At 46.0% G+C, this 23,471-nt stretch overlaps 1 protein-coding gene across 1 annotated transcript in view; it reads left to right on the top strand.

The window, feature by feature from the left end:
- HDDC3 (HD domain containing 3) overlaps positions 1–23,216 on the top strand; it is an 83,951-nt gene extending 60,735 nt beyond the window's left edge. The window contains exons 3-4 of the mRNA XM_069625207.1: positions 531–771; positions 22,584–23,216. Coding sequence (XP_069481308.1) covers positions 531–771; positions 22,584–22,714 — 372 coding nt within the window. The 3' untranslated portion in view covers positions 22,715–23,216. The remainder of the gene's footprint in view (positions 1–530; positions 772–22,583) is intronic.
- Positions 23,217–23,471: the final 255 nt, after the last annotated feature.

The following is a 23,471-nucleotide window of genomic DNA, read 5'->3' as shown; positions in this document are numbered from 1 at the left end:
TGGCCCAATTTGCGAAGAAAAGCCCTGCGTCTTTTATTTCGCTCTTAATCCGTGCTAGATTTGACTTTTCCCCTGTAACTGATCGTCATTAAGCCATTGCTTTGTTTTGTTCTCCTTGTTTTTCTCAATGTTGTTCATTTGTTGACATCACACATTTTCCAGTCTCTAAGTACCTGGAAGCTGAATGGTCTACTCCCTCCACTCAGCCATCCATTTCAGGAATTTGAGTATGTGCAGTTTCACTATTTCTTCAGACTTTTTATAGGAACACCTTAATACAGCAAGAAGAAGTCTCTAGTTCAATCTAACCACAGATACTGTTTTTATGATCATGATGGTGTTTTTTTAATCTGGGAACATTTTTTAAATACATCCAATTTACCAGCCCAATAAATGTTGAAAATACCACACTTGCTTTCTTTGATAATGATTTGTTGGTGAAATTGCAACGGTTATTGCTTTTCAATGGCTTATAACGTTGATACTTACCCCAGTCAATCTTTGTTCCCATGTCCCATCTTCTCACACAGACTGCACTCCTTCATGACACCGTGGAGGATACAGACACGGAACTTTCAGAAATCGAGGACCGATTTGGCAAGGAGGTTAGGCTGTTGGTTGAGGAAGTGACAGACGACAAATTGTTATCCAAAGATGAGAGGAAACACCTACAGATTGAGCATGCGGCCCACAGCAGCCATGGTGCCAAGCTTGTAAAGCTGGCGGACAAACTCTACAACCTCCGGGATCTCAAACGCACAACTCCAGAAGGTACTCGGCCAACTCAAAGCGGCAGAGGAGTGTAGGGGGAGGAAGCTAGCAATAGTGTGTACGAGGCCGACCGACAGTTTGGAATGGGGAAGCAGGAGTTCAATGACATGAAAGGGTCAAGCAGCGCATCCTTCCCAAAATTAAAGTCGTACGTTACTCAATTATGAAAGGCAACAGCTTTCAACACTTCATATAACAATGCAGCTCTATCTTCGTCTGCTGATATCCTTCAGTGGAAGACTACCATCTCTAGAGTAGTAGTAATACACAGCTGGTTCAAGTTTATCCACTGTAATGTTTATATAGCTACAGTTTTATGTGGTGTTCTCCTAAGCTGTATGTTTTTAATGACATTTTACCACGGATGCTATTTTTGGAGAACATACTTGTATGATTTAGCATTGCAGGTGATATGCACTCATGTTAGCACTGACTTTGTGCATGTTTAGAGCACTCAATAAAGGTGCATGCCTGAAGGGTTAAAGCGATGTTGCAGAGCATGATGTTGCTTCGGTGTGGTGGTCAATTCAAAAATGTACATTTGAAAAACCTAATGTTTAAAAACCAAAAGTAGGAAAACCTTTTATTTGTAAAGTTTAAAAAAAGCAGTAAAACGAATCAGAAGTGCGTGACCAGGTGGTTGCATGAAGGAACAGTCATCTCCACTTATTTTAATAACAAAACAATAAAAAAGGCAAAAGAACACATGGTATGGGGGGAAGGAGTTGAGTGAGCGCCTGAGTGTGGGGGAAGGAGTCGAGTGAGCATGGCAACAGAGGGATAACTGGGCTGAGTGTGGGTGTCAGAATCTGCCTCCTACTTGCACTCGTAGTGTAGCCGACGGATTCTTTCTAACAATATAACCCACTGTCCGTAAATAAAAACGAGACAGTAGTAGGATGTATTCCTTGAAAGAATGGACCCAACGATATCATCAGGCTACCTAGGACACAAGAAAGAACCAGTTTAGTCTGACCCTTGGTGGCAAATATGTTAACAGAGTCTACTTGACCAGGACTAACCTGTCTATCAAAAGAAGCGGACTGCTGAGGAATGTCGCCAAACTGCTTGAAGAGGTGTTCGAATGCTTCTGCAGTTACATCCCTTCCAAATGGTAACCTCTGGTATCTGTAATACAAACACCCTGATAATTACTCTGATCAGAAGTGTGGGGATGAAGCTATTACTGATTGGGTAATGTAACAATGTGAGAGTAGTATTTTACCGTAGGTTCGAAGGAAATTCACCAGGAAAGAATCCTTAAAGGCAGTCCGGAGCAGCCAAAGCACCAAGAGGAATGGAGCAATCCCCAGGGAGCCTATCCCTGACGGCACAAGGACGCCTTAAGTGGGTAGAAAGTCTCTAGTCCCAGACGCCTAAACCGACGGAACGCGGACCCCTGTTGGGAAACCGCCAACACACACAGGAAGTCTCTAGTCAGTGTGTAGAAGGTGTGCGGGAATGCTCCAAGCTCGCCCAGTGCGGGGTCTAAAGTAGACAAAACTGGTCGACAACGATGCAGGGCAGAACAATGACCGTGGGCGAGACAGAGGCAATCCAGTAGCGAGTTCCGGGTCGAGCAGGATCACAGACGGGCGATGACAAAGGCAAACATAGCAGGCAAGGAGCAGATGAAAGGGAATCCAGTTTCTGCCATAGCGTCCTTTACTGCAGAAACAAATAGCTCTCTGGGATCCGTAGTAGGGAGACTGCATAGGAGAATAAAATCGTATGTTTCTATGTATGGACTGCTAACGTGGGCGTGAACCGGATTTGTAAGTGTGTGTTCTCCTGTTATTTAAAAACCCTGTGTTATCAACAGCAGTGAGGCGTGACTTGGACCTAGTGGAGGTCGCAGTCCTGACAGTACCCTGCCCCAAAGAATGCCTCTCCCTACGAAATGACCAGAAGTCAGCCAAAAGGGCTGGAGCATGGATGTGATCCGATGGTTCCCATGTACGGTCTTCAGGACCGTAACCCTTCCAGTCTACCAAATACAGATGGACACCTCTCTTAACCTTAGAGTCGAGAATCTGGTTGACCTCATGTTCGTCTTAACCCAAACTGCCAGAGGACGGTCGTGGCTGAGAAGCCTGACCGCCTTATGCACAGGTTTCCACAGGGAAACATGAGACAGCATGGATTTTCCAAGAATCCGGCAAAGCCAACCTCACCACCACCAGTTCTATTACATCAGTGTTAACATAAGGACCGACATAACGTGGCAGGAGGATCTGTAGACCTGGCAAACGCAGATGCTCCATGGACAGCCGCACCTTCATACCAGCCCATAAGCAGGAGACTCGGATCGATGGGCATCAGCGTGATGTTTTGTACGTGCCTGTGCTTCCAGCAAATGCTGTTTGATTCCGGCTTGGAGATTGGAAAGGTCTTGTGCGCAACGAAGCGCAGCAGGATTGCAAGGAGAAACCATAGCAGGAACAGGAAGGGCACGAGGATGGCATCCATACAGAGCAAAGAAGGGTGAAGAACCGGTGGCTGTATGCAATGAGTTGTTGTATGCAAACTCTGCCATCACCAACGCAGAAAGCCACGAACCCTGGTGTTGAATTATGAGACAACGTAAATATTGTATAAGCATGGCATTTACACGTTCTGTTTGTCCATCAGTCTGGGGGTGATGAGCACTGGAATACCGATCCTCTATGCCAAAAGAACCTGTGAGAGCCCTCAAAAATGGGAAGTGAATTGAGAACCACGATCTGTTATGATAACACTTGGTAAACCAAATAGCCTGAAGACGTGTCGCAAGAATAAGTCTGCCAACACAGGGGCGGTTGGGAGACCATGGCATGGAATAAACAGAGCCATTTTTGTAAAATAGTCGATGACTACCCATATGGTATCAAAGTCTTGTACGGATGGTAGTTCGACTATAAAATCCATTGAAACATGGACCCAGGGTAATGGGGAACCGGCAAAGGTTGCAGTAGTCCAATGGGCTTTGTACGTGCGTCTTTGCCCTGGGCGCACACAGCACACACAAGAAGCAACATATTGGGCAATATCTTTGGTCATATTTGAACACCAACGGTGTAACAGGTCTGATGTCTTCCTGTTACTGGGATGAGCCGCAATCTGTCGTGACACCATTGCATGGCCAACTGGCGAGTCGTGATATCAGGTAGGTAGACTTTTCCTTGGACATAGGGCAAGGACTGAACAACCTTGATGTTATTAATGATGGCTTGCGGGTTTGGTTTGACCCAGGCCTGGATATTGAATTTCATGGATGCCTGTAAAGTACAACCACAGACAACCTGGTTAGGTAGTAGCAAGGTTGCCATTAGATTCCTCAACAATAGGAGCCAAATAACCCTCCTCTCCTTTGCTTCCGCCGCCCGACCAGTCAATACCGGAGTTCCACAAGTAGCGTGCTTATCAGCCCTCCTGTTCAACCTCTACATGTCCACCCTCCCGGGAATAATCCGCTTGCACGGTTTCCTGTATAACTATGCCGATGACACCCAATTAATCTTAAAACTACTCAACTCAAACCCCAACTGTCAACCCAACCTCGCTGCCTGCATCCTTGACATTGATTGGTGGATGACCACGAACCATCTCCTAAACCCCACCAAAACTGAAATCATGGGGTGCGGCAACACCAAGCTTTTCCCCCACCCTCTACCCTGGCCATCATCCATGGGCACTCCACTGACCACCTCAACCACGGTAAAAAACCTTGGATGCACTCTCAACTCTGACCTAACCCTCTCTCGCCAAATCAACAACGTCTCTAAGTCCTGCCATTACCACCTCAAAATTCTTAGGCACATTTTTCCGTACCTCTCCTTTCCCAACAGACTCGCCGCTGTCCAATCTATTGTAATGTCAAGACTGGACTATGCCAACTCCATCTACCTCGGGTTCCAAGCATACCACCTCATCAAACTACAAAGAGCACAAAACACTGCAGCCAAATTGCTTCTAGCACTTGGTCCAAGAGATCACACCTCTCCAGCCCTGAGAACTCTCCATTGGCTCCCGGTTGGACGAAACATGTCTTTCAAATCCTTATGCATCTCCTACCGAGCAATGGATAAAAGTGGACATCTATACCTACAGGACAAGCTAAAACCCTACCACCCACCGCACACAGCTCTGCCCTCCTCCTAGTGATACCAAACACAAACTCAGTCAGGTTAGGAGAATCATCATTCTCAGCCTTGGCCCCCACTCTGTGGAACTCCCTTCCACCCAGCATTCGACTCAGCGAAGACTACATGTAATTCTGCAAACAACTGAAAATGTGGCTCTTCCCTTAATAAAACGTGGCTCTTCTCGATCGACGCTCAGAACAAACGAAGTAAATAGCCACAAAAAACAGAAACCCAAGATTGTGGAACAAAGAAACAAAAGAGCAAAGAGAGTCGATTGAAAGATTAAAACGGATAGTGTAACTAAAACAAATAGACTGAGTGGAACGGATGAAGTGGATGGAACGGATGAAGTGGATGGAACGGACGAAGTGGATGGAACGGACGAAGTGGATGGTACGGACGAAGTGGGTGAATGACGGAGTGGACGCGACAGATGAATCGGGTGGAACGGATGAAGCGGATGGAATGGATGAAATAGCTCGAACGGATGAAATAGATCGAACGAATGGAGTGGTTGGAACGGACGGAACTGATAGAGTGGACGGTGTGGAGGGAGCAGATAGAGTGAATGAAGTGGATGGAACGGATGGATTAGTTAGAACCGATGGAAGGAATGGAATGGATGGAGTGAATGCAACCAACGGAACGAATCGTACTAATGAAGTGGATGAAACAGACGGAGTGGATGGAACGGATAGAGTGGAAGGAACTGATCGAACAGATGGAGTTGAGATGAAACCGGATAGAACGGATGAAGTGGATAGAATGGATTAAGTGGATGGGAAGGAAGGAGCAGGTGGTGGAATGGATGGAGTGGATCGTGTGGATGGAGGAGATGAGTGGATAGAATGGATGACAGGACGAGGCGGGCGGTGGAACGGATGGGGTGGATGGAACGGATGGGGTGGATGGAACGGATGGGGTGGATGGAACGGACGAAGAGAATGGAACGGACGAAGTGGAAGAAATTGACGAAGTGGACGGAAGTGATTAAATGGACGGAACGGATCGACAGATGCATGGATGAAGTGGATATATGGATGGAGTGGACAGTTGGATGGATGGCATGGTCGGATGGTGTGGATGGAACAGATCTAATGAACAGTGGACAGAATGGATGAAATGGATGGAACGGACGAAGTGGATGGAACGGACGGAAAATGATCGGGTAGATGATAGAGTGGATGGAACGGATGATGGAGTGGATAGAACGGACGACGGAGTGCATATAGTAGATGGAACGGTTGAAGTGGCTGGAACGGTTGAAGTGGCTGGAACAGATGAAATGGATGACAGGAATGAATTGGATAGTACGGATGAAGTGGACGGAACAGATGAATCGAATAACCGGATAAAGCAGATAGAACCGAAGAAACGGATGAAGCGGACTGAATAACTGTACCTGTATCCCCATGTTACCCTATCCAACCTGTCGCTTTATATATGTATCCTGCAATGTATGCCCCCGTCCTGCTCTTGTGCCTGACCGCTAGCGCTTCACTGTTAAACCACCATATAACACTACTACGCTTACTCTCTCCTATACACCATCATTCAACTAGAACACAGCTATGCTATGACACATTCGGCCTAGCTGTTCTCATACTAACATGACCCCACGAACACCTCATCATCCTAATAAAACACAGCTAGCTGAGCACATTCCGGCTAGATTTTAGGCGTCTCCTCAGGCCTAACGCAGCCAGAACTCAGTCTGAGTGTCCAACCACCAGACTGAACACATCCAACTGATTTCCTCAGCACCACTCCTACCGCTAAGAAGCAGCTATCATGCAAAAATCACACCAGCTGCACACACATCCGGTGCGCCCATGCACCATACCACATTCTCTCTCTCTACTGATTTGAACTATGGTTCCTGAGGGCGTTCAACCTACCAGCGCTTTGAGGCCATACCAATGATACATAAGGCGCTATATAAATACCAAGTAACATAACATTACCAGCACGTTCCGTGGTATTTCCAGTGAGACGGGATAAGACATCGACCTTAGAATGCAAAGTACCTGGACGATACGTAATGGTGAAATGGAACTGTGAGAAAAACTCATGCCACCGGGCATGACATGCTGTAGTGCACTTCACGGATTGCAAAGCCAGGAGGTTACGATGACCTGTATACACCAGCACAGGAGTAGCTGTTCCCAATAAATGATGCCTCCAAACCAAGAATACATCACGGACTACCAATAACTCATTCTTTGTAACAGTGTAGTTCTGTTCATAGGTTGTCCATTTCCTAGAGTGGTAAGCTACTGGATGGAGAGCATTGGTGTCTTTACAATTCTGAGACAGAACAGCCCCTAAAGCTAGATCCGAAACGTCTGCTTCCACAACATATGGTAGTGTCGGGTCAGGATGTTGTAACACCGGAGCAGTAGTGAAAGCCAACTTGAGGGCCTTAAAAGCACTATCAGCCGCAGGGCTCCAGATAAAGGGTTTCTTGCTACTGGTGAGTATCGTAAGAGGGGCGGCAATTTCTGAAAAGGACCTCCCAAACCACCTATAAAAATTGGCAAAGCCGAGAAAAGACTGCAGTGATTTCAGATTATTAGGCACTGGCCAGTCTAATGCAGCTTTCACCTTCGAGGAACTCCTCAGTATTCCTCTATTAGTGATCTCATACCCCAAGAATTTGACGCTTTGGACGTGTAAAATGCATTTGTCTACTTTCGCATACACTGAATGTTCTCGAAGGCATTGTAGCACTTGAGTGACGTGTTGAACGTGTGCCTCCAAAGGAATCGGAATATATTAGAATATCATCGAGATAAACCACTAAAAACGGATCCATCATGTCTCTAAAAACATCATTGATGAAATGCTGAAATGTGGCAGGGGCGTTACACAGGCCGAAAGGCATAACGCAATACTCGTATAAGCTGTATTTGGTTTTAAACGCCGTTTTCCACTCATCCCCTTGACGTATTCTGACCAAATTGTAGGCTCCTCTAAGATCTAACTTCGTGAAAATTACAGCAGATCCTAACTGGTCCAGGAGGACTGAAATCAAGGGTATAGGATATTGATTTCTTAAGGTCACGGCGTTCAATGGCGGTAGTCAATGCATGGCCGAAGATCCCCCTCCTTCTTTGGCACAAAGAGCAAAGGAGCAGCGTAGGAGAGCGTGAGGGACGAATAAAGCCTGTTTTCAATGACTTATCAAGATAATCCTTGAGAATTTGGTCTTCCTTCTGTGTTAAGGAATAAATCCGGCCCAATGGTAATTTCGCCCATAGCACTAGGTCTGTAGGGCAATCATAGGGTCTAGGTGGGGGTAGAGATTTGGCTCCCTTGAGGTCAAATACGTCTCAGAGTTGATCGTACTCTTTAGGTAAAGAAGTGAACGTGACAGCCCCTATCGCGGGTGTGTTGAGCAATAGTGGTCGGCATGGATTGTTGACTGTTGTAAGAGAACCTAGACAACTGGTTTCACACTGCCTCGAAACGAACTCCACGTCCCCTGTCTGCCAGTCTATATCTGGGTTGTGAAGTACCAGCTAGTGTAGACCCAAAATCAAACGATATTGTGGTGCTGCGATCAGATCAAACCAAATGGTCTCAGTATGACTGTTATAGTCATCGTAAGGTCCACTGTTCGTTCTGTTACTAGTCCTGAGAGCAGCATAGTCCCATCAAATGCGTTCACAATTCAGGATGTGGTTTAGGAACGATGGGAATACCCAGATCCTTGGCAAAGGCACAATCTATATAATTACCAGTGGCTCCAGAGTCGAGCATTGCATCAATGTCCCACTCAGAACCCATGAGGGTCGAACACTGGGTGGAAACAGTAAATGGTGTTGACCTAATGGAGTCTGAACGCACATTGTTTTGTTTGCTTGTTTTATTCACTTATAATGCGCACCAAACCCAAAGGTAACCGGGCGCAACAGTACAGAAAATGCGAGGATTTAAGTTACATGGTTACAGATTATGAACAAAACGGAATATATATACATGGCAATAATAGGTCAAATAACTAGAGACAAATGGGAAAATGTACATACTGGGCAACTGGATGGGGAGTATGTACAAACAAGGTGGGATTGGGAGTCTTGTATAAGCTAGTATGAAACTAGTTGTACGATGACTTCAGCAGATTGATCGAATTAGATCTGAATTTGAGATGAGGCTGCTCTTCTCGTAAAAGATGTGGCAAAGAGTTCCATAATTGTGCCGCTCGGACAGGGAAGCTGCCGCCCCAGCCTTAGCCATCCTAAATCTTGGTATGATAAGGCTGTTGGCATTGGTTGTTCTTGACGGTCGGGTGGAGCTTCTCTTTAGGAATCTATCCGAAAGATAACTGGGTGCTGCATTGTTCAAAGCTTTGTGAGTAAGGGATGCAACTTTTAAGTAGATTTTGTTTTGGGTGGAAAGCCAATTATTTTGGCGCCTTATCTTGTATATGTGAGAGCTTTTAGGCACGTCGAGAGCCGATCTAAAGGCATTGTTTTGTAAGATTTGAATTCTATGGGTGATATATTTGTTAGCACCCATGTATAAGGCATTACAGTAATCGAGCCTGGATAGAATAAGGGCTCTAGCTAAAATAATACAGTTGTCATCTGAGAGAAAGTGTTTTCCTGATCTGATGAGCTTACAAGTGTAATCTGTGGCTGGTGCCAGGGATTTCACCTGTTTGGAGAAGGAGAGGATAGAGTCGAGGTAAAAGCTAAGTGTCTTCACCTTCTTGGCCACCTTGATGATATTGCCATCAATCTCAAAGGAGGTGTAGTCTTGGCCTAGTTTTTTTTAAGATTAGAGTGAGTGCCCAGGATGATTAGCTCTGTTTTATCATCATTCAGGCATACACTGTGGGTTGCCATCCATGCCTGGATGATGAGATGCACCCTATTTACCAAGGCCAAATCCTTGTTGTAATCCCCGGAAAGTGGGAGGAGAATCCGAGTATCATCTGCATAATTAGTGTAGGTGATACGAAGAAGGTCCAGATCATCAAAAAGGGGCTTAGTAAATATATTGTATAGGGTGGGGGAGACACAAGAACCCTGGGGTACGCCGCAGGTAATAGGGATCTGGGCTGCCGCTGCTGAAGGGGCGAACACCCTCATGCTCCTATCGCTAAGGAAAGAACATTTGGACTCCTCCTACTGCCGAGCTCTGCATTTCCCTGCTTCTTGGGCTTCTTGTTGCAAGATAGCAAAATATGTTCAAAAGAACCACAGTAAAAGCAAAGATTCTTCTTCTTTCTTAGTTCCCTCTCCACCGAAGACAAAGGACCCCTCACATCACCAATTTGAATAGGTTTGCTATTCCCTGTGGTAGGGCTGGCTGCAGTCATGGCCACTGGGACAAAAGCTCTTTGTTCGCCCTTTCGTTCAGCCTTTCTGGCATCGATCTGTAGAACTAGATTTAGGAGTTCGGGAAAGGCTGTGGGGACCACAGGGACAGCCTATCTGGCCGTCTGCCAGGAACCCTGCCCTACTGAGGTCCCATCTCAGCCGTGACCCAGATGTCAACAGGAGCTGGAGTCCCCCCCCCACCCATTGCTGGAGCAGTGCCCTGTTTCCACCTGGTAAGGTCGCCCTACACCCCTCTATCTCAGGAGCTACATAGACACATGCATTACGCAAATCTGGAAATAGCGTTGTGCTACCGGACCTAATGTTTATGCAATTCGCATCGAACTTTGTACACTTCCTGAGCTCACACCACTTATATTGAGTCCAGCCAGTGTGGCAAATCTGAGCTATTACTGCTACACCACAAAGTACTATACTCTGTCGCCATTCACGCACTGTAAACCTATATATCAATGATCATTAACATAACATAACGTGCACCTATAGTTTCTCTACCCTGCCCAAAGCCACCTTTATCTTATTATCACTCTCCACTGCACATTCCTGGCCCACTGTCTAGTACCGTGCCGGATACATCTCCATAGCACATCAGTTAATTGTGTCATATTTACACTGCTCGCTTGCAATCTCCCTCATCCTGTCCCTTCTGCACCATTTTGCCTCAAAAGATAGAAATGTTAATGTCTCTGCATGGTGCTGCCCCACTGCATTTTAGTCAAATGTATTATTTGAATCCAGGTGCTGCCCCACTGCATTTTAGCTTAAGTGTTTTACTTTGAATCTAGGTGTTGCCCCACTGCATCTTAGCCAAATGTATTACTTTGAATCTAGGTGTTGCCCCACTGCATTTTTGCTTTGAATCTAGGTGTTGCCCCACTGCATTTTAGTCAAATGTATTATTTGAATCTAGGTGCTGCCCCACTGCATTTTAGTCAGATGTATTATTTGAATCTAGGTGCTGCCCCACTGCATTCTAGCCAAATGTATTACTTTGAATCTAGATGTTGCCCCACTGCATTTTAGCTTAAGTTTATTATCTTGAACCTAGGTGTTGCCCCATAGCCTGCCTCCTACCCAGGTCAAATTAGCTATCTGCAAGCCCCAGCCTGTGTTGCTCATCCAAATAGCTCTACAAATCAGGCCACCTGCACTGCGTAACCTTGTAGCCAGACCATGCTCACCTGGTTCTCTCTTATCATGTTCCCCTTCTGTGTCAAGCTGGACAACGTACCTTGCAGCGGTAATAACTACATAGCCTTCAAGGACGGCCTAGCCAAACTTGGATGTCCAAGACACTACCCTATCCCTTGCCCCACGCCCTTCCTACCACCACTGCCGCCCTTCCCACCAACTTACCACTCGCCTTCTACCTCCCCCATAAACACTAGCCTCCCAGCTAATGCTGACAAAACCCTCAGCTACCTTTTAGACCTAGTGTTCCAGGCAGCGCCTCACCCATTACTAAGCCTAACCACACCAAACTGAACACCAAGCCCTCCGCTCGACCCAAGCCCCCAGGACCTACCCCCACTATCACTCCTAACCTCACAGCCCGCAACAATAGACTAGACACTAGGCTCCCCATTACAACTAGCAGGCCTACAGCCAAAACCAACAAGAAGCACAAGACACCTAATAAGCCCAAACTACTGCCACTAAAAGGAGCCTTACTTAATGTCAGATCCCTTGCTGTCCACCCTACAGAAATCACCGACATCATTTTAACTATTGATCTTGACTTCCTAGCCTTAACTGAAGCCTGGTGTCATGATCCATCGATCACGCCCTTTCTAGTCTTCCTGGTCCCTGGCACATCGGGGGGTTACTCGCTGTAGTACACCCAACATGGCCGTATACACGGAACGCGGTCTATCGACCTTTACGTCCTATGCAGCACGTTCTATAAATTAGCCACTCCCCTGCGGTTCCGCGCGTCTCAACGCTACCGATAGCTGTGGCCTGACGTGCTCCGTAGTTCGTTCTCTTGAACTGTGTTGCTTCCTGGTTCCCGGACCTTCCTCCTTCTCCTTTCCTTCTACCTTCCTTGATCCTGTTTCTTCCGCGTTCCGCGCAGACCGCCTCCGTGTGCTGCCTCCATTCCAAGCTTCCTGGAGTTTCCTAGATCCCGGACGAAGAAGCTGAACGGATCCTGGAATCCGAAGACGGCTGAGCGGACTTGTACAAGACCCGAACTGCTCAGAAGAAAACCCTGACAAAGGACTCCGCAAAACAGAGAAAACAGGTGAGAAAAGGGGAAACCTGAGACGCCACCTGACCGATCTCGATACAGACATGGAAGCGGCCGTCCAGGATCTTATGCGTGGCATGCAAGAGCTGACGACCGAAGTACAAAACTCAAAGGCGGAAAACGCCGCGTTAAAACAATTGGTGTCATCCCGTGATTCCGCCAAGAAGGAGAGTGTAATTCTAGGCGGCGTCGTTGATAAGTACGACGGTTCTGCAAAGAGCCTTCGTGGATTCCTAGATTCTTGTTTGGTCCACTTTACATTTAAGCCTTATTATTTTTCTACGCCCAGGGCTAAAGTGGGCTTTATTATCTCGCATCTTTCCGGGAATGCCTTGACCTGGGCCACCCCATTGGTTAACTCTGGTGATGCTCTCCTGGATGACTACGACGGCTTTATAGAGGCCCTCAAGACCATGTTCGAACGCCCGGAACAAGTTTACAGTGCCCAGGAACGTTTACTTGACTCTCATCAGGGTACCCAGGACTTGATCACGTATGTCACACGCTTCAAACAGCTGGCTAAGGAAGCGGATTGGTCCTCTGAAGCTTGTTTTACTTTATTTCGAAGAGGGCTAAACGAAGAGATCAAGGACGAACTAGCCAGAGTGGCACGCCCGGGTTCCTTTCAAGCCCTAATGGATCTCGCTCTACAGATTGACTTTTGCATTCATGAGAGAAAGGCAGAAAAAAGAAAACCAAGTTACCACTCCAGAAAAACCCCATTGGAACCCCTTCGAGCTCAGAAGGCATTTCTTCTCCAAGCAATGAGCCTGAACCTATGCAATTAGGGGCCTTCCGTGGACCCATTACACCACAAGAGAGGATGCGAAGGATTCATACTGGATTATGTATGTATTGTGCATCCGACAAACATTTAGTAAGAGAATGTCCGATTGCCTCCCTACGGCGCTCGGGAAACGCCAGCTCCCGATCCTAAACGGAGTGCAGGTTCGGGAGAGAGATGTCTGCTCCACCTCTATTACATCCTTGAACTACTCTCCTGGACAAAATTCTTTGGTAATCTTACATGCCTTCTTGACAACATCCAAGAAAGAAATATACCCCCATCCTGGCACTGGTCGACTGTGGAGCTATAGGGGTATTCATAGATCATGAATGAGTCTTAAAACTCCATATTCCTTACGAATCCCGGACTATCATGCAACCTGTGGAAGCAATTGATGGAAGACCCTTTTCTTCTGGACCTATAACCCTGCAGACAAAGGAGATCGAGCTTGCTACAAATCAACATCGAGAAAGGATAAGATTTGACATCATCAAGTCAGCCATTACCCCATGGTTTTGGGAATGCCCTGGCTTCAAAAACACAACCCTTATATCAATTGGGCAGCGGGATCCTTGTTCCTGGGTTCTGAGTTTTGTATGTCCCACTGCTTACATCCAGACCTTGATCCTACACCATCTAAGGAATTTCCTACAACTCATCAGAACACAATCTCAGTTTCAAACATCATCCGGGTCCCAGAGGCTTACCAGGAATATTCCGATGTTTTCTCCTCTGCCATTGGTCAGGCCTTACCTCCCCACAGACCTGAAGATTGTGCTATTGAGACAGAACCTTCCGTGATGATTCCTTTTGGAAGGATGTTCATCCTATCAGAACCTGAAAAGAAAGCCCTTCGTGATTACCTGGATCCAAATCTCGCAAATGGCACCATACGACCATCTAAATCTCCATCAGGGGCCTCCCTGTTCTTTGTTCCTAAAAAAGACACTAAAGAACTCAGACCGTGTCTGGATTATCGAGGTCTAAATCAGTGTACTCTCAAGGACCGCTATCCGTTGCCCTTGATCTCGGACATCCTGGAGGCAGTAAGAGGTGCAGTTGTGCTCACCAAGCTGGATCTCAGGGGCCCCTATCACTTGATTCGTATCAGGGCAGGTGACGAGTGGAAGACAGCCTTTAGAACACCCTTTGGGCATTTTGAATACTTAGTCATGCCCTTTGGACTTGCTAATGCCCCAGCGGTGTTCCAACGTTTCATGGATCGAGTGTTCTCGGACATACTGTTCCTTTTTGTGATTGTCTATCCGGACGATATTCTAATATTTTCAAAGGACCCTCTCAAGCACGAAGAACATGTGAAAGCAGTGTTACAACGCTTACGCGAAAATAAACTCCTGGCGAAGCCCAAGAAATGCATCTTCCATACTTCTACTGTTCACTACCTAGGGTTTGTCCTTACTCCCGATGGTATCGGTATGGATCAATCCAAGGTCAAGGCTATTTTATCCTGGCCTAGCCCCACCTCGGTGAAACAGATACAATCCTTCCTGGGCTTGGCTAATTTCTATAGGCAATTCATACCTTCCTTTTCCGAGATTGTCCAACCAATAATTGCCTTATTGAAAAAAGATGTTCCCTTTCATTGGACCATGGCCCAAGAGAAAGCCTTCCAACAGTTAAAGTCTGAATTTACACAAGCTCCCATTCTTGCTCAGCCTGATGTTAATCGACCATTCATAGTGGAGACAGACGCCTCCAATTACACCATTGGAGCTGTCCTAAAACAGCAATTCGAGGATAGCTTGGAACATCCCATCGCCTACCTTTCATGGACATTAACTCCTAGTGCAACCCATTACTCCGTTCTAGAGAAAGAGCTGCTAGCCATCCGTCAAGCCTTCACAGAATGGCGTCATTTACTTCTAGGAGCCAAATTTCCAGGTCCATGTACGCATGGATCATCGAAACCTACAAGTATTGCAAGCCCTGGAATGTAGGAATAGTCGCCAAGCTCGGTGGGCCTTCTTTTTTGCCCAATATCAGTTTCAGATTCACCATGTCCCTGGAACCCAAAATGTAATAGCTGATGCACTTTCTCGTCGTCCAGACTATGAACCTCCGGAGGATCGGACGTATCCCAAGATGTTTCCTCATACCATATTCGTAGCTCAAGCAAACCACCTCCTGGAAGAGATTTGTATGCAAACTCGGAGCTTTTGAAAGGAATTTCAGAAAGGAATCAATGGAACTTGAGAGTCAAGGACGGATACTTATTCAAAGATACCAATCTGGTCATTCCTACTCAAAAATTACAACAAAGAATAATAAATCTCTGCCATGATACTCTTCATTCAGGTCATCGTGGTATTTCCAACACCCTCCGTCTAATACAAAGACAATTTTGGTGGCCCATAGATGAAGACCGATGTACAACTGTATATTCAATCTTGCTCCGTCTGTAATCAGAACAAACATGATAACCAGAAACCAGCAGGTCTCTTATTACAGCCTACACCACCAACCAGACCTTGGGAAATCATTGCTACAGACTTCATTGTGGAATTGCCGCCTTCTAGAGGCTATAGCACTATCATGGTCGCCATTGATCTATTCACTCATATGGCTCACTTTACCCCTCTGTATAAATTACCATCCTCCTCGGAACTTGCTGGTATTTTCCTGGAACACGTCTTCCGACTACATGGGCTTCCTTCCAAGATCATATCGGACAGAGGACCCCCTTATATATCTCAATTCTGGAAACACCTCTGCAGGATACTAGGGATTCAACAAGCTCTCTCCTCTGGATATCATCCCCAAACCAATGGTGTCACAGAACGAGTAAATCAAACCCTTGAACAATATCTTTGTTGTTTCTCTACCAAAGTCCAGGATGATTGGTCACTTTTAGTACCAGTAGCAGAATTCGCTTACAATAATTCGAACCATTCCGCTGTTAAGACCAGCCCTTTTTTCTGCAGCCAAGAATTTCACCCTTTGGTCTTACCTTCTGTTCTTCCACACCCTACACCTGTCCTACTGTCGATTCCTGGATTGAAACACTCATAAATGTGCAGAGAGAAGCCAAGGAACATCTCGAAAGAGCGCGAGTCCAAACCAAACACTATGCAGATTCAAGGAGAAGACCAGGGCCTTCATACTCCATTGGGGATAAAGTATGGCTATCCTCGAAACTTCTACCACGACATCTCAGACCGAATAAGTTGGCTCCCCGGTATTATGGCCCCTTCTCTATAAAAGAGATCATCAATCCTTTGGCCTTTCGACTCCCAACTCCCGGATTCCTGGAAGAAGATACATCCAGTTTTTCACAAATCCCTGTTGAAGCCCTTCATCCAAACTACCCGGACTACTCTTAGACCTAGTCCTGTGCTTGTCAATGACCAGCTGGAATATGAAGTTTCTCGTATTTGTGATTCCCGATATAGATGAGGCAAACTTCAATACCTGGTGGAATGGAAAGGTTATCCACCCAGCGAACCTACCTGGGAACTTGTCTCAAATTTTTACTCCCCCCAGATTGCTCAGAAGGTTCCACCGAATTCATCCAGGTAAACCCGGTGGAATGGGTTTTAGAAGGGGGCATACTGTCATGATCCGTCGATCACGCCCTTTCTGGTCTTCCTGGTCCCTGGCACATCGGGGGTTACTCGCTGTAGTACACCCAACATGGCCGTATACACGGAACGCGGTCTATCGACCTTTACGTTCTATAAATTAGCCACTCCCCTGCGGTTCCGCGCGTCTCAACGCTACCAATAGCTGTGGCCTGACGTGCTCCGTAGTTCGTTCTCTTGAACTGTGTTGCTTCCTGGTTCCCGGACCTTCCTCCTTCTCCTTTCCTTCTACCTTCCTTGATCCTGTTTCTTCTGCGTTCCGCGCAGACCGCCTCCATGTGCTGCCTCCATTCCAAGCTTCCTGGAGTTTCCTAGATCCCGGACGAAGAAGCTGAACGAATCCTGGAATCCGAAGACGGCCGAGCGGGCTTGTACAAGACCCGAACTGTTCAGAAGAAAACCCTGACAAAGGACTCCACAAAACAGAGAAAACGGGTGAGAAAAGGGGAAACCTGTGACACCTGGCTTCATGAAGCGTCCGGACCATACTTCTCGCTAGCCATCCCCGACAAATACAATACCCTCAGAGCTGACAGACCCAACACCAGGGGAGGAGGCGTAGCGATCATCTCCAGATCTTCCTTAGACTTCAGATCAGTCTCCTCAGTGTCACTCAAATCCTGCGAGCTACTCAGTCAAGTTGAAACCTCCCCTACAAGCACAATCACCTTTCACCTCATATATAGACCCCCAGGCCCTCCCGGGGTCTTTGAAGAAAACATCACCTCTCTCATTGCTGAAAACTCCAAGCCATCAGCACAAATTATTATCCTCAGAGACTTTAACCTTGGTTATCACGACACCAATGACGTCCCTGCTGCACCCTTAGCCAAAGCCCTAACAGAACATGGCTTTGCACAACTTAATGTCCTCCCCACCCACCAGAAAGGCAGAATTATCAACTGGGTAGCAACTTATAATTAAAACACAATCTGTAAGGACCCCCAACCTCTTGCTTGGACGGATCACTATCTCATCGCTCTTGAAGTTAACATTAATCATTTAGCACCCAAAAAGTGCCCCATGGCACCAGCCTGTCCTACCAGAGACAAACGCAACATTACGGCTGAGGCCCTACTACCCCCGGTCCTACCCACCCTCAACACCTTTCCAGCCAATGCTGATCTAAACCTAGTGATTGACGCCTTCAATGACTCCATGGCCAATGCGATGGATACCATTGCCCCTCTGAAACTGCGCAAAGATAAACCAAGAACACATCTGAACTCGTGGTACACACTCGAACTCAAGCTACTCAGAAAAAAGAAAGCTAAGGCACAACTCCTATGGAAAACCAATCCCTCTGCGGAAAATAAATCAAATCTCACAAATCTATCTTCTTTATATAAAAGTGAGATAATTTGCACCAAAAAAGATGCATACGACGTCAGGATTGATCAGGCAGGGGCGTGCACTAAAGAATTATTTAAAATTCTAAAAGAACTAGAAAATCCCAATCCACCTACAGACACCTGCTTGAAAGACAAACCTTGGTGCACCAGCATCCAAAACGCCCTTAACAACAAAATCACAGGACTCCAAACTAAAATTGAGGACCAACGTCAACAACTCTCCAACAACAAGTTTACCAACTCCAGCTCACCAACGCCCATCGATACCAAACCGGTCTTCACGTTCAAGAAAGTAACGACGGCAGAAGTTCAAAAAATCATCACCTCCTTAAAACCCTTGAACTGCAAAGGGGACAGCTGTCCCGCCCAGTTCATAAAAGACGCAGCTAGAGATCTATTCCCCTTCATCACTTAACTTATCAACCTATCTTTCATCAATAACTCAGTCCCCAGCAACCTAAAACACTCATGGGTTCTCCCACTCTTAAAAAAACAATCATTAGACCCAGCCATACCCACCAACTACAGACCCATCACCACAGTCCCTTTCCTATTAAAAATCCTGGACAGAGTCGCCTATCTCCAAATTCAGGAATATCTGGAATCCAACCAACTGCTAGGAATACGCCAATCTGGCTTCAGACCTCAACATGGAACAGAAACTGCCCTTGTTGACCTCAAAAGTCAGATTGATGAAATCGAAGACAAAGGTAACGCCGCTATCCTACTCCTCTTAGATCTATCAGCGGCCTTCGACCTGGTCGATCACAAAATCCTCTGCAGTCACCTAGCCACCGCAGCTCACTTCTCCTCCTGTGCCGTCACATGGATACAATCCCTTTTGGCGAACAGAACCATGCGCGTTTTCTCTACAACAGCTGCAGCATACCCCATCCCTATCACATGCGGGGTCCCACAAGGCTCCTTTGTCTCCCCCGCTTTGTATAACATATTTACAAAGCCACTATTTGACCAACTAGACCGTCTGGGTGTCACCTACACGAATGATGCATATGACACCCAGATACTCCTCACCACCACAGGCAACTACCATGCCGACGTCACCCGGATTAATGAAATAATCACCATCATTCAGGGATGGATGGCCTCTCATGGCCTTTGCCTGAATGATGAGAAGACGGAGCTCCTCCTTGTCGGCTCTCCCAGCAACCTGTCTAAACTTAATCCTAATTACAACAACATCATTATCGATGGTCACACCATCCCTATTGCTAAAAACGTAAAAACTCTCGGCTTTTACCTTGATGCCAATTCTAACCTCACCAAACAAACTAACATGATTGCCTCAGCCTCCGCCTACACCGGCAAGTTTATTAGGGCCAGTAGACCCTTCCTATCACCCAATCGCTGCCTCACTCTTGCCAGAGCCCTCATACAGTCCAAACTGGACTATTGCAATAGCCTGTACCTAGGTGCTAACCAATCTATAATTAACAAATGACAGGTACTTCAAAACAACGCACTACGTGCAGCACTTAACATCCCCAGGCGAGAGCACATCCCCACTGTTAGGAAATCGTGCAAATGGTCAAACATCAAAAAATTGATCTGAAAACCATTTGCCTCACATACAAGGCATTAAACCACCTAGCACCCTCATATATCACTAATAAATTTACCATGAAACCCACCACCAGAACCACTAGATCCTCCAACACTTTATGCTTGACAGTGCCTAGATTCTCCTTAAAAAGAGCTGAAGGTGCCAGTTTCACAGTACTTGCCTCCCAACTTTGGAACACCTTACCACTCAACATTAAAACTATTGAGTCCTTCCAGGTCTTCAGGAAACATGTTATCGGTTGGCTCCTGAACAAAGCGTAGCACGTACCCCCTCCCCCCCAGATGTGTGTAGACCTCCATCTGCTTAACTTTGTTTGTGAACTCTGTAAATTGCTGTATATTGAAATTGTATATATCACACTATGTAACCGTCTTCTTTAAGCGCCCTTCTACCTCTGGGTTTGGAGCGCTATACAAATAAATAAACAAACAGTTGCAAGGATGTCTTTCAGAGAGTCTGACAAACCCTTGTAGAAGGTTCTTATCAGGCCAACCTGTCTCGGCTACCAGCTGGTTAAACTAAGCCTAGTAAGATAGCTGGGTTGAGTCACCTTGCTGCAACCTCAATAGCTCCAAGTCTGTGGCCTGGGTCTTGTACCTGGTATGAAAGACACAACCCATGGCTTCTATTAGGGCATCACAGTCGAACAATAAAGGACTCCCTGACTCCAATAAAGGATTAGGCCAAGATGCAGCTGTGCCTCCTAAATGAGATAACAGACCGCTTTTGTGTCTGAGTCAGGGAAGGAGTTAGGCTGGCACAGAAAATGCAGGCGACATTGATTCAGGAATATTCGAAACGTCTTGGGATCCCCATTAAACCTCTCTGGAGTCACCAATGGGAACTGGGCTGTCATATAGACGGGGCCCGATTCTTGTTGATGTAGAGACATAGCGGGAGGCACGGTAGGCTGTAATCCTCCCTGCAGCTCGTCTATGTGACGTTGCCTAGAAGCATGAGCCGTCGCCATATAATTACGCAATTCAGCGACTAATTGCATAATCTGAGCCAAGGTGTCATTGGTATCCATTTTGTATAGGCTTCTGAATATGTCAGAATCTGCCTCCTACTTGCACTCGTAGTGTAGCCGACAGATTCTTCCTAACAATATAACCCACTGTCTGTAAATAAAAACAAGACAGTAGGATGTATTCCTTGAAAGAATGGTCCCAGCGATATCACCAGTCTACCTAGGACACAAGAAAGAACCAGTTTACTCCGACGCTTTGTGGCAAATATGTTAACAGTCTACTTGACCAGGACTAACCTCTCTATCAAAAGAAGCAGACTACTGGGGAATGTCGCCAAACTGCTTGAAGAGGTATTCGAATGCTTCTGCAGTTACATCCCTTCCAAATGGTAACCTCTGGTATCTGTAATACATACACCCTGATAATTACTCTGGTAGGAAGTGTGGGGACGAAGCTATTACTGATTGGGTAATGTAACAATGTGAGTGTAGTGTCTTACCGTAGGCTCGAAGGAAGTTCACCAGGAAAGAATCCTTAAAGGCCGTCCGGAGCAGCCGAAGCACCAAGAGGAATGGAGCAATCCTCAAGGAGCCTATCCCCGACAGCACGAGGACGCCTTAAGCGGGTAGAAAGTCTCTAGTCCCAGGCGCCTAAACCAACGGAACACGGACGCCTGGAGGGAAACCGCCAACACACACAGGAAGTCTCTAGTCTGTGTGGGGAATGCTGCTCCAAGCTCACTCAGTGCGGGCTCCAAAGGAGACAAAACAGGTCGACAACGATGCAGGGCAGAACAATGACCGTGGGCGAGACAGAGATAATCAAATAGTGATTTCCGGGTCGAGCAGGATCACAGACAGGCAATGACAAAGGCAAACATAGCAAGCAAGGAGCAGACGAAAGGGAATCCAGAAAACAGGCCAGAAGATCCAATAGACAAGGTAATCCAAAATAGCGGGACACAGCAATGACAATCCAAGCGCACTTCCGCAAATTCACAAGCACAGAGGCAATGGGAGGAGGTGCTTAAGTGCCATGGGTTACATCACGTGACTGATACCGGACTCTGAAAGTGAATCAAGACAAGGTTGCTACAATCTCCATGGCAACTTCCAGTTTTTGCCATAGCGTCCTTTACTGCAGAAACGCATAGCTCTCTGGGATCCGTAGTAGGGAGACTGCATAGGAGAATAAAATCGTATGTTTCTATGTATGGACTGCAAACGTGGGCGTTAACAGGATTTATACGTGTGTGTTTTCCCGTTATGTGAAAACCCTGTGTTATCAACAGCAGTAAGGTGTGACTTGGACCTAGTGGAGGTCGCAGTCCTGACAGTGGGGGAAGGAGTCGGGTGAGCGGCTGAGTGTGCGTGAAGGAGTCGAGTGAGCATAGCAACAGAGGGATAATGGAGCTGAGTGTGGGGGAAGGAGTCGAGTGAGCATGGCAACAGAGAGATAACTGGGCTGTTAATTTTCAGAAAAAGTGTAGAATTACTGGGAGGGGAGCATGACTAGAGCTTGGGAGGAGGACTGGACAGGGGGCTTTTTAACACATTGAATGCACCAAGTAATTAACAATGTCCAAATTAAACTTTCAAATGTAAAGGCATGGCAATCCAAAGAATATGTTTTTACTTTGATTTTTCAACTTTGCCATTTCAGACTTTAATCTTTTAAACTACCTATACTCGTTGCTTCAGGAGGGATTATGATCATTAATTTTTGTGTTTGGAAAGTGCTTTAGCGTGTTTTTTGCCTGTACGCCTATGTCATCACTGATATGTTTATTCTGCCACAGGATGGACTGAGCAGCGAGTTCAGGAGTACTTTGTTTGGGCCTCAAAAGTGGTGCAATCACTAAAAGGGACGAATGCAGCTATGGAAGACAGCCTACATCAGCTTTTTCTTGAACGTGGAGTGACAACGTAAATTCCGTAAAATGGAGTTCATGATTGGGATGCTTTAGAAGAACCACTAAGAGGGGACCAGGAAAATGGAACTGCTGGAAATCATAAAAATGTGTATGTGCCAATTTCTCTGTGTACTAGGTCTTCCTTTCAAGTCAATGATAAACTACAGCTTCTGCTTGAGCATCCGCGTAACGAGCTTCAACGATGGAGCACGTCGCTGAACCAGGACTTATTATTATCTATGAGTGTACTCTCAATAAATGTCCGAAATATGCCTTGCATGTTCTGAAAAATCCCATTTTTGCATAGAGGGGGACATCAAAATGTAACTATTTAATATATAAAGAAAGTTAGACAGTATTCTGAGGTGTGCTTGGCACGGTTATAGTTACGCTGTGGCAAACTGCTTGTTTTACGGATACAGAGTGAAATGTTGCTGTTGGTTTGGAGTTGTACACTGGTTTGAGCTTGATTGTATGCCACTTATTTGAGTTGAAACAAAATAAAAATAGTTTAATGTATTTTTGTATTGAAACTCTTGATCCTTATTTTCTGTACACAAAGGTGGTTTGAAATGCAGTTCCTTTAAGCATTTTGCATTTTTTTTTAATAATGTGAGTTTTTTTATTTAGTTGTTGCCAAAAGAGATTTCATATCAAATAATATGAACATACAAAATAATGAACTTGCTTTTAAATTACCAATTAGGGTTGGGTGCTGAATGTCACCTAAAATGAAATTGATTTTTCAACCTTTATTTTTATGTATAACCGACC

Source organism: Ambystoma mexicanum, chromosome 11 (genome assembly GCF_040938575.1).
Source record: "Ambystoma mexicanum isolate Mex_15411 chromosome 11, UKY_AmexF1_1, whole genome shotgun sequence".
Classification (NCBI taxonomy): Eukaryota; Metazoa; Chordata; class Amphibia; order Caudata; family Ambystomatidae; genus Ambystoma; species Ambystoma mexicanum.
The sequence above is the reverse complement of the archived record's forward strand: the minus strand, read 5'-3'. Positions and strand labels throughout refer to the sequence as shown.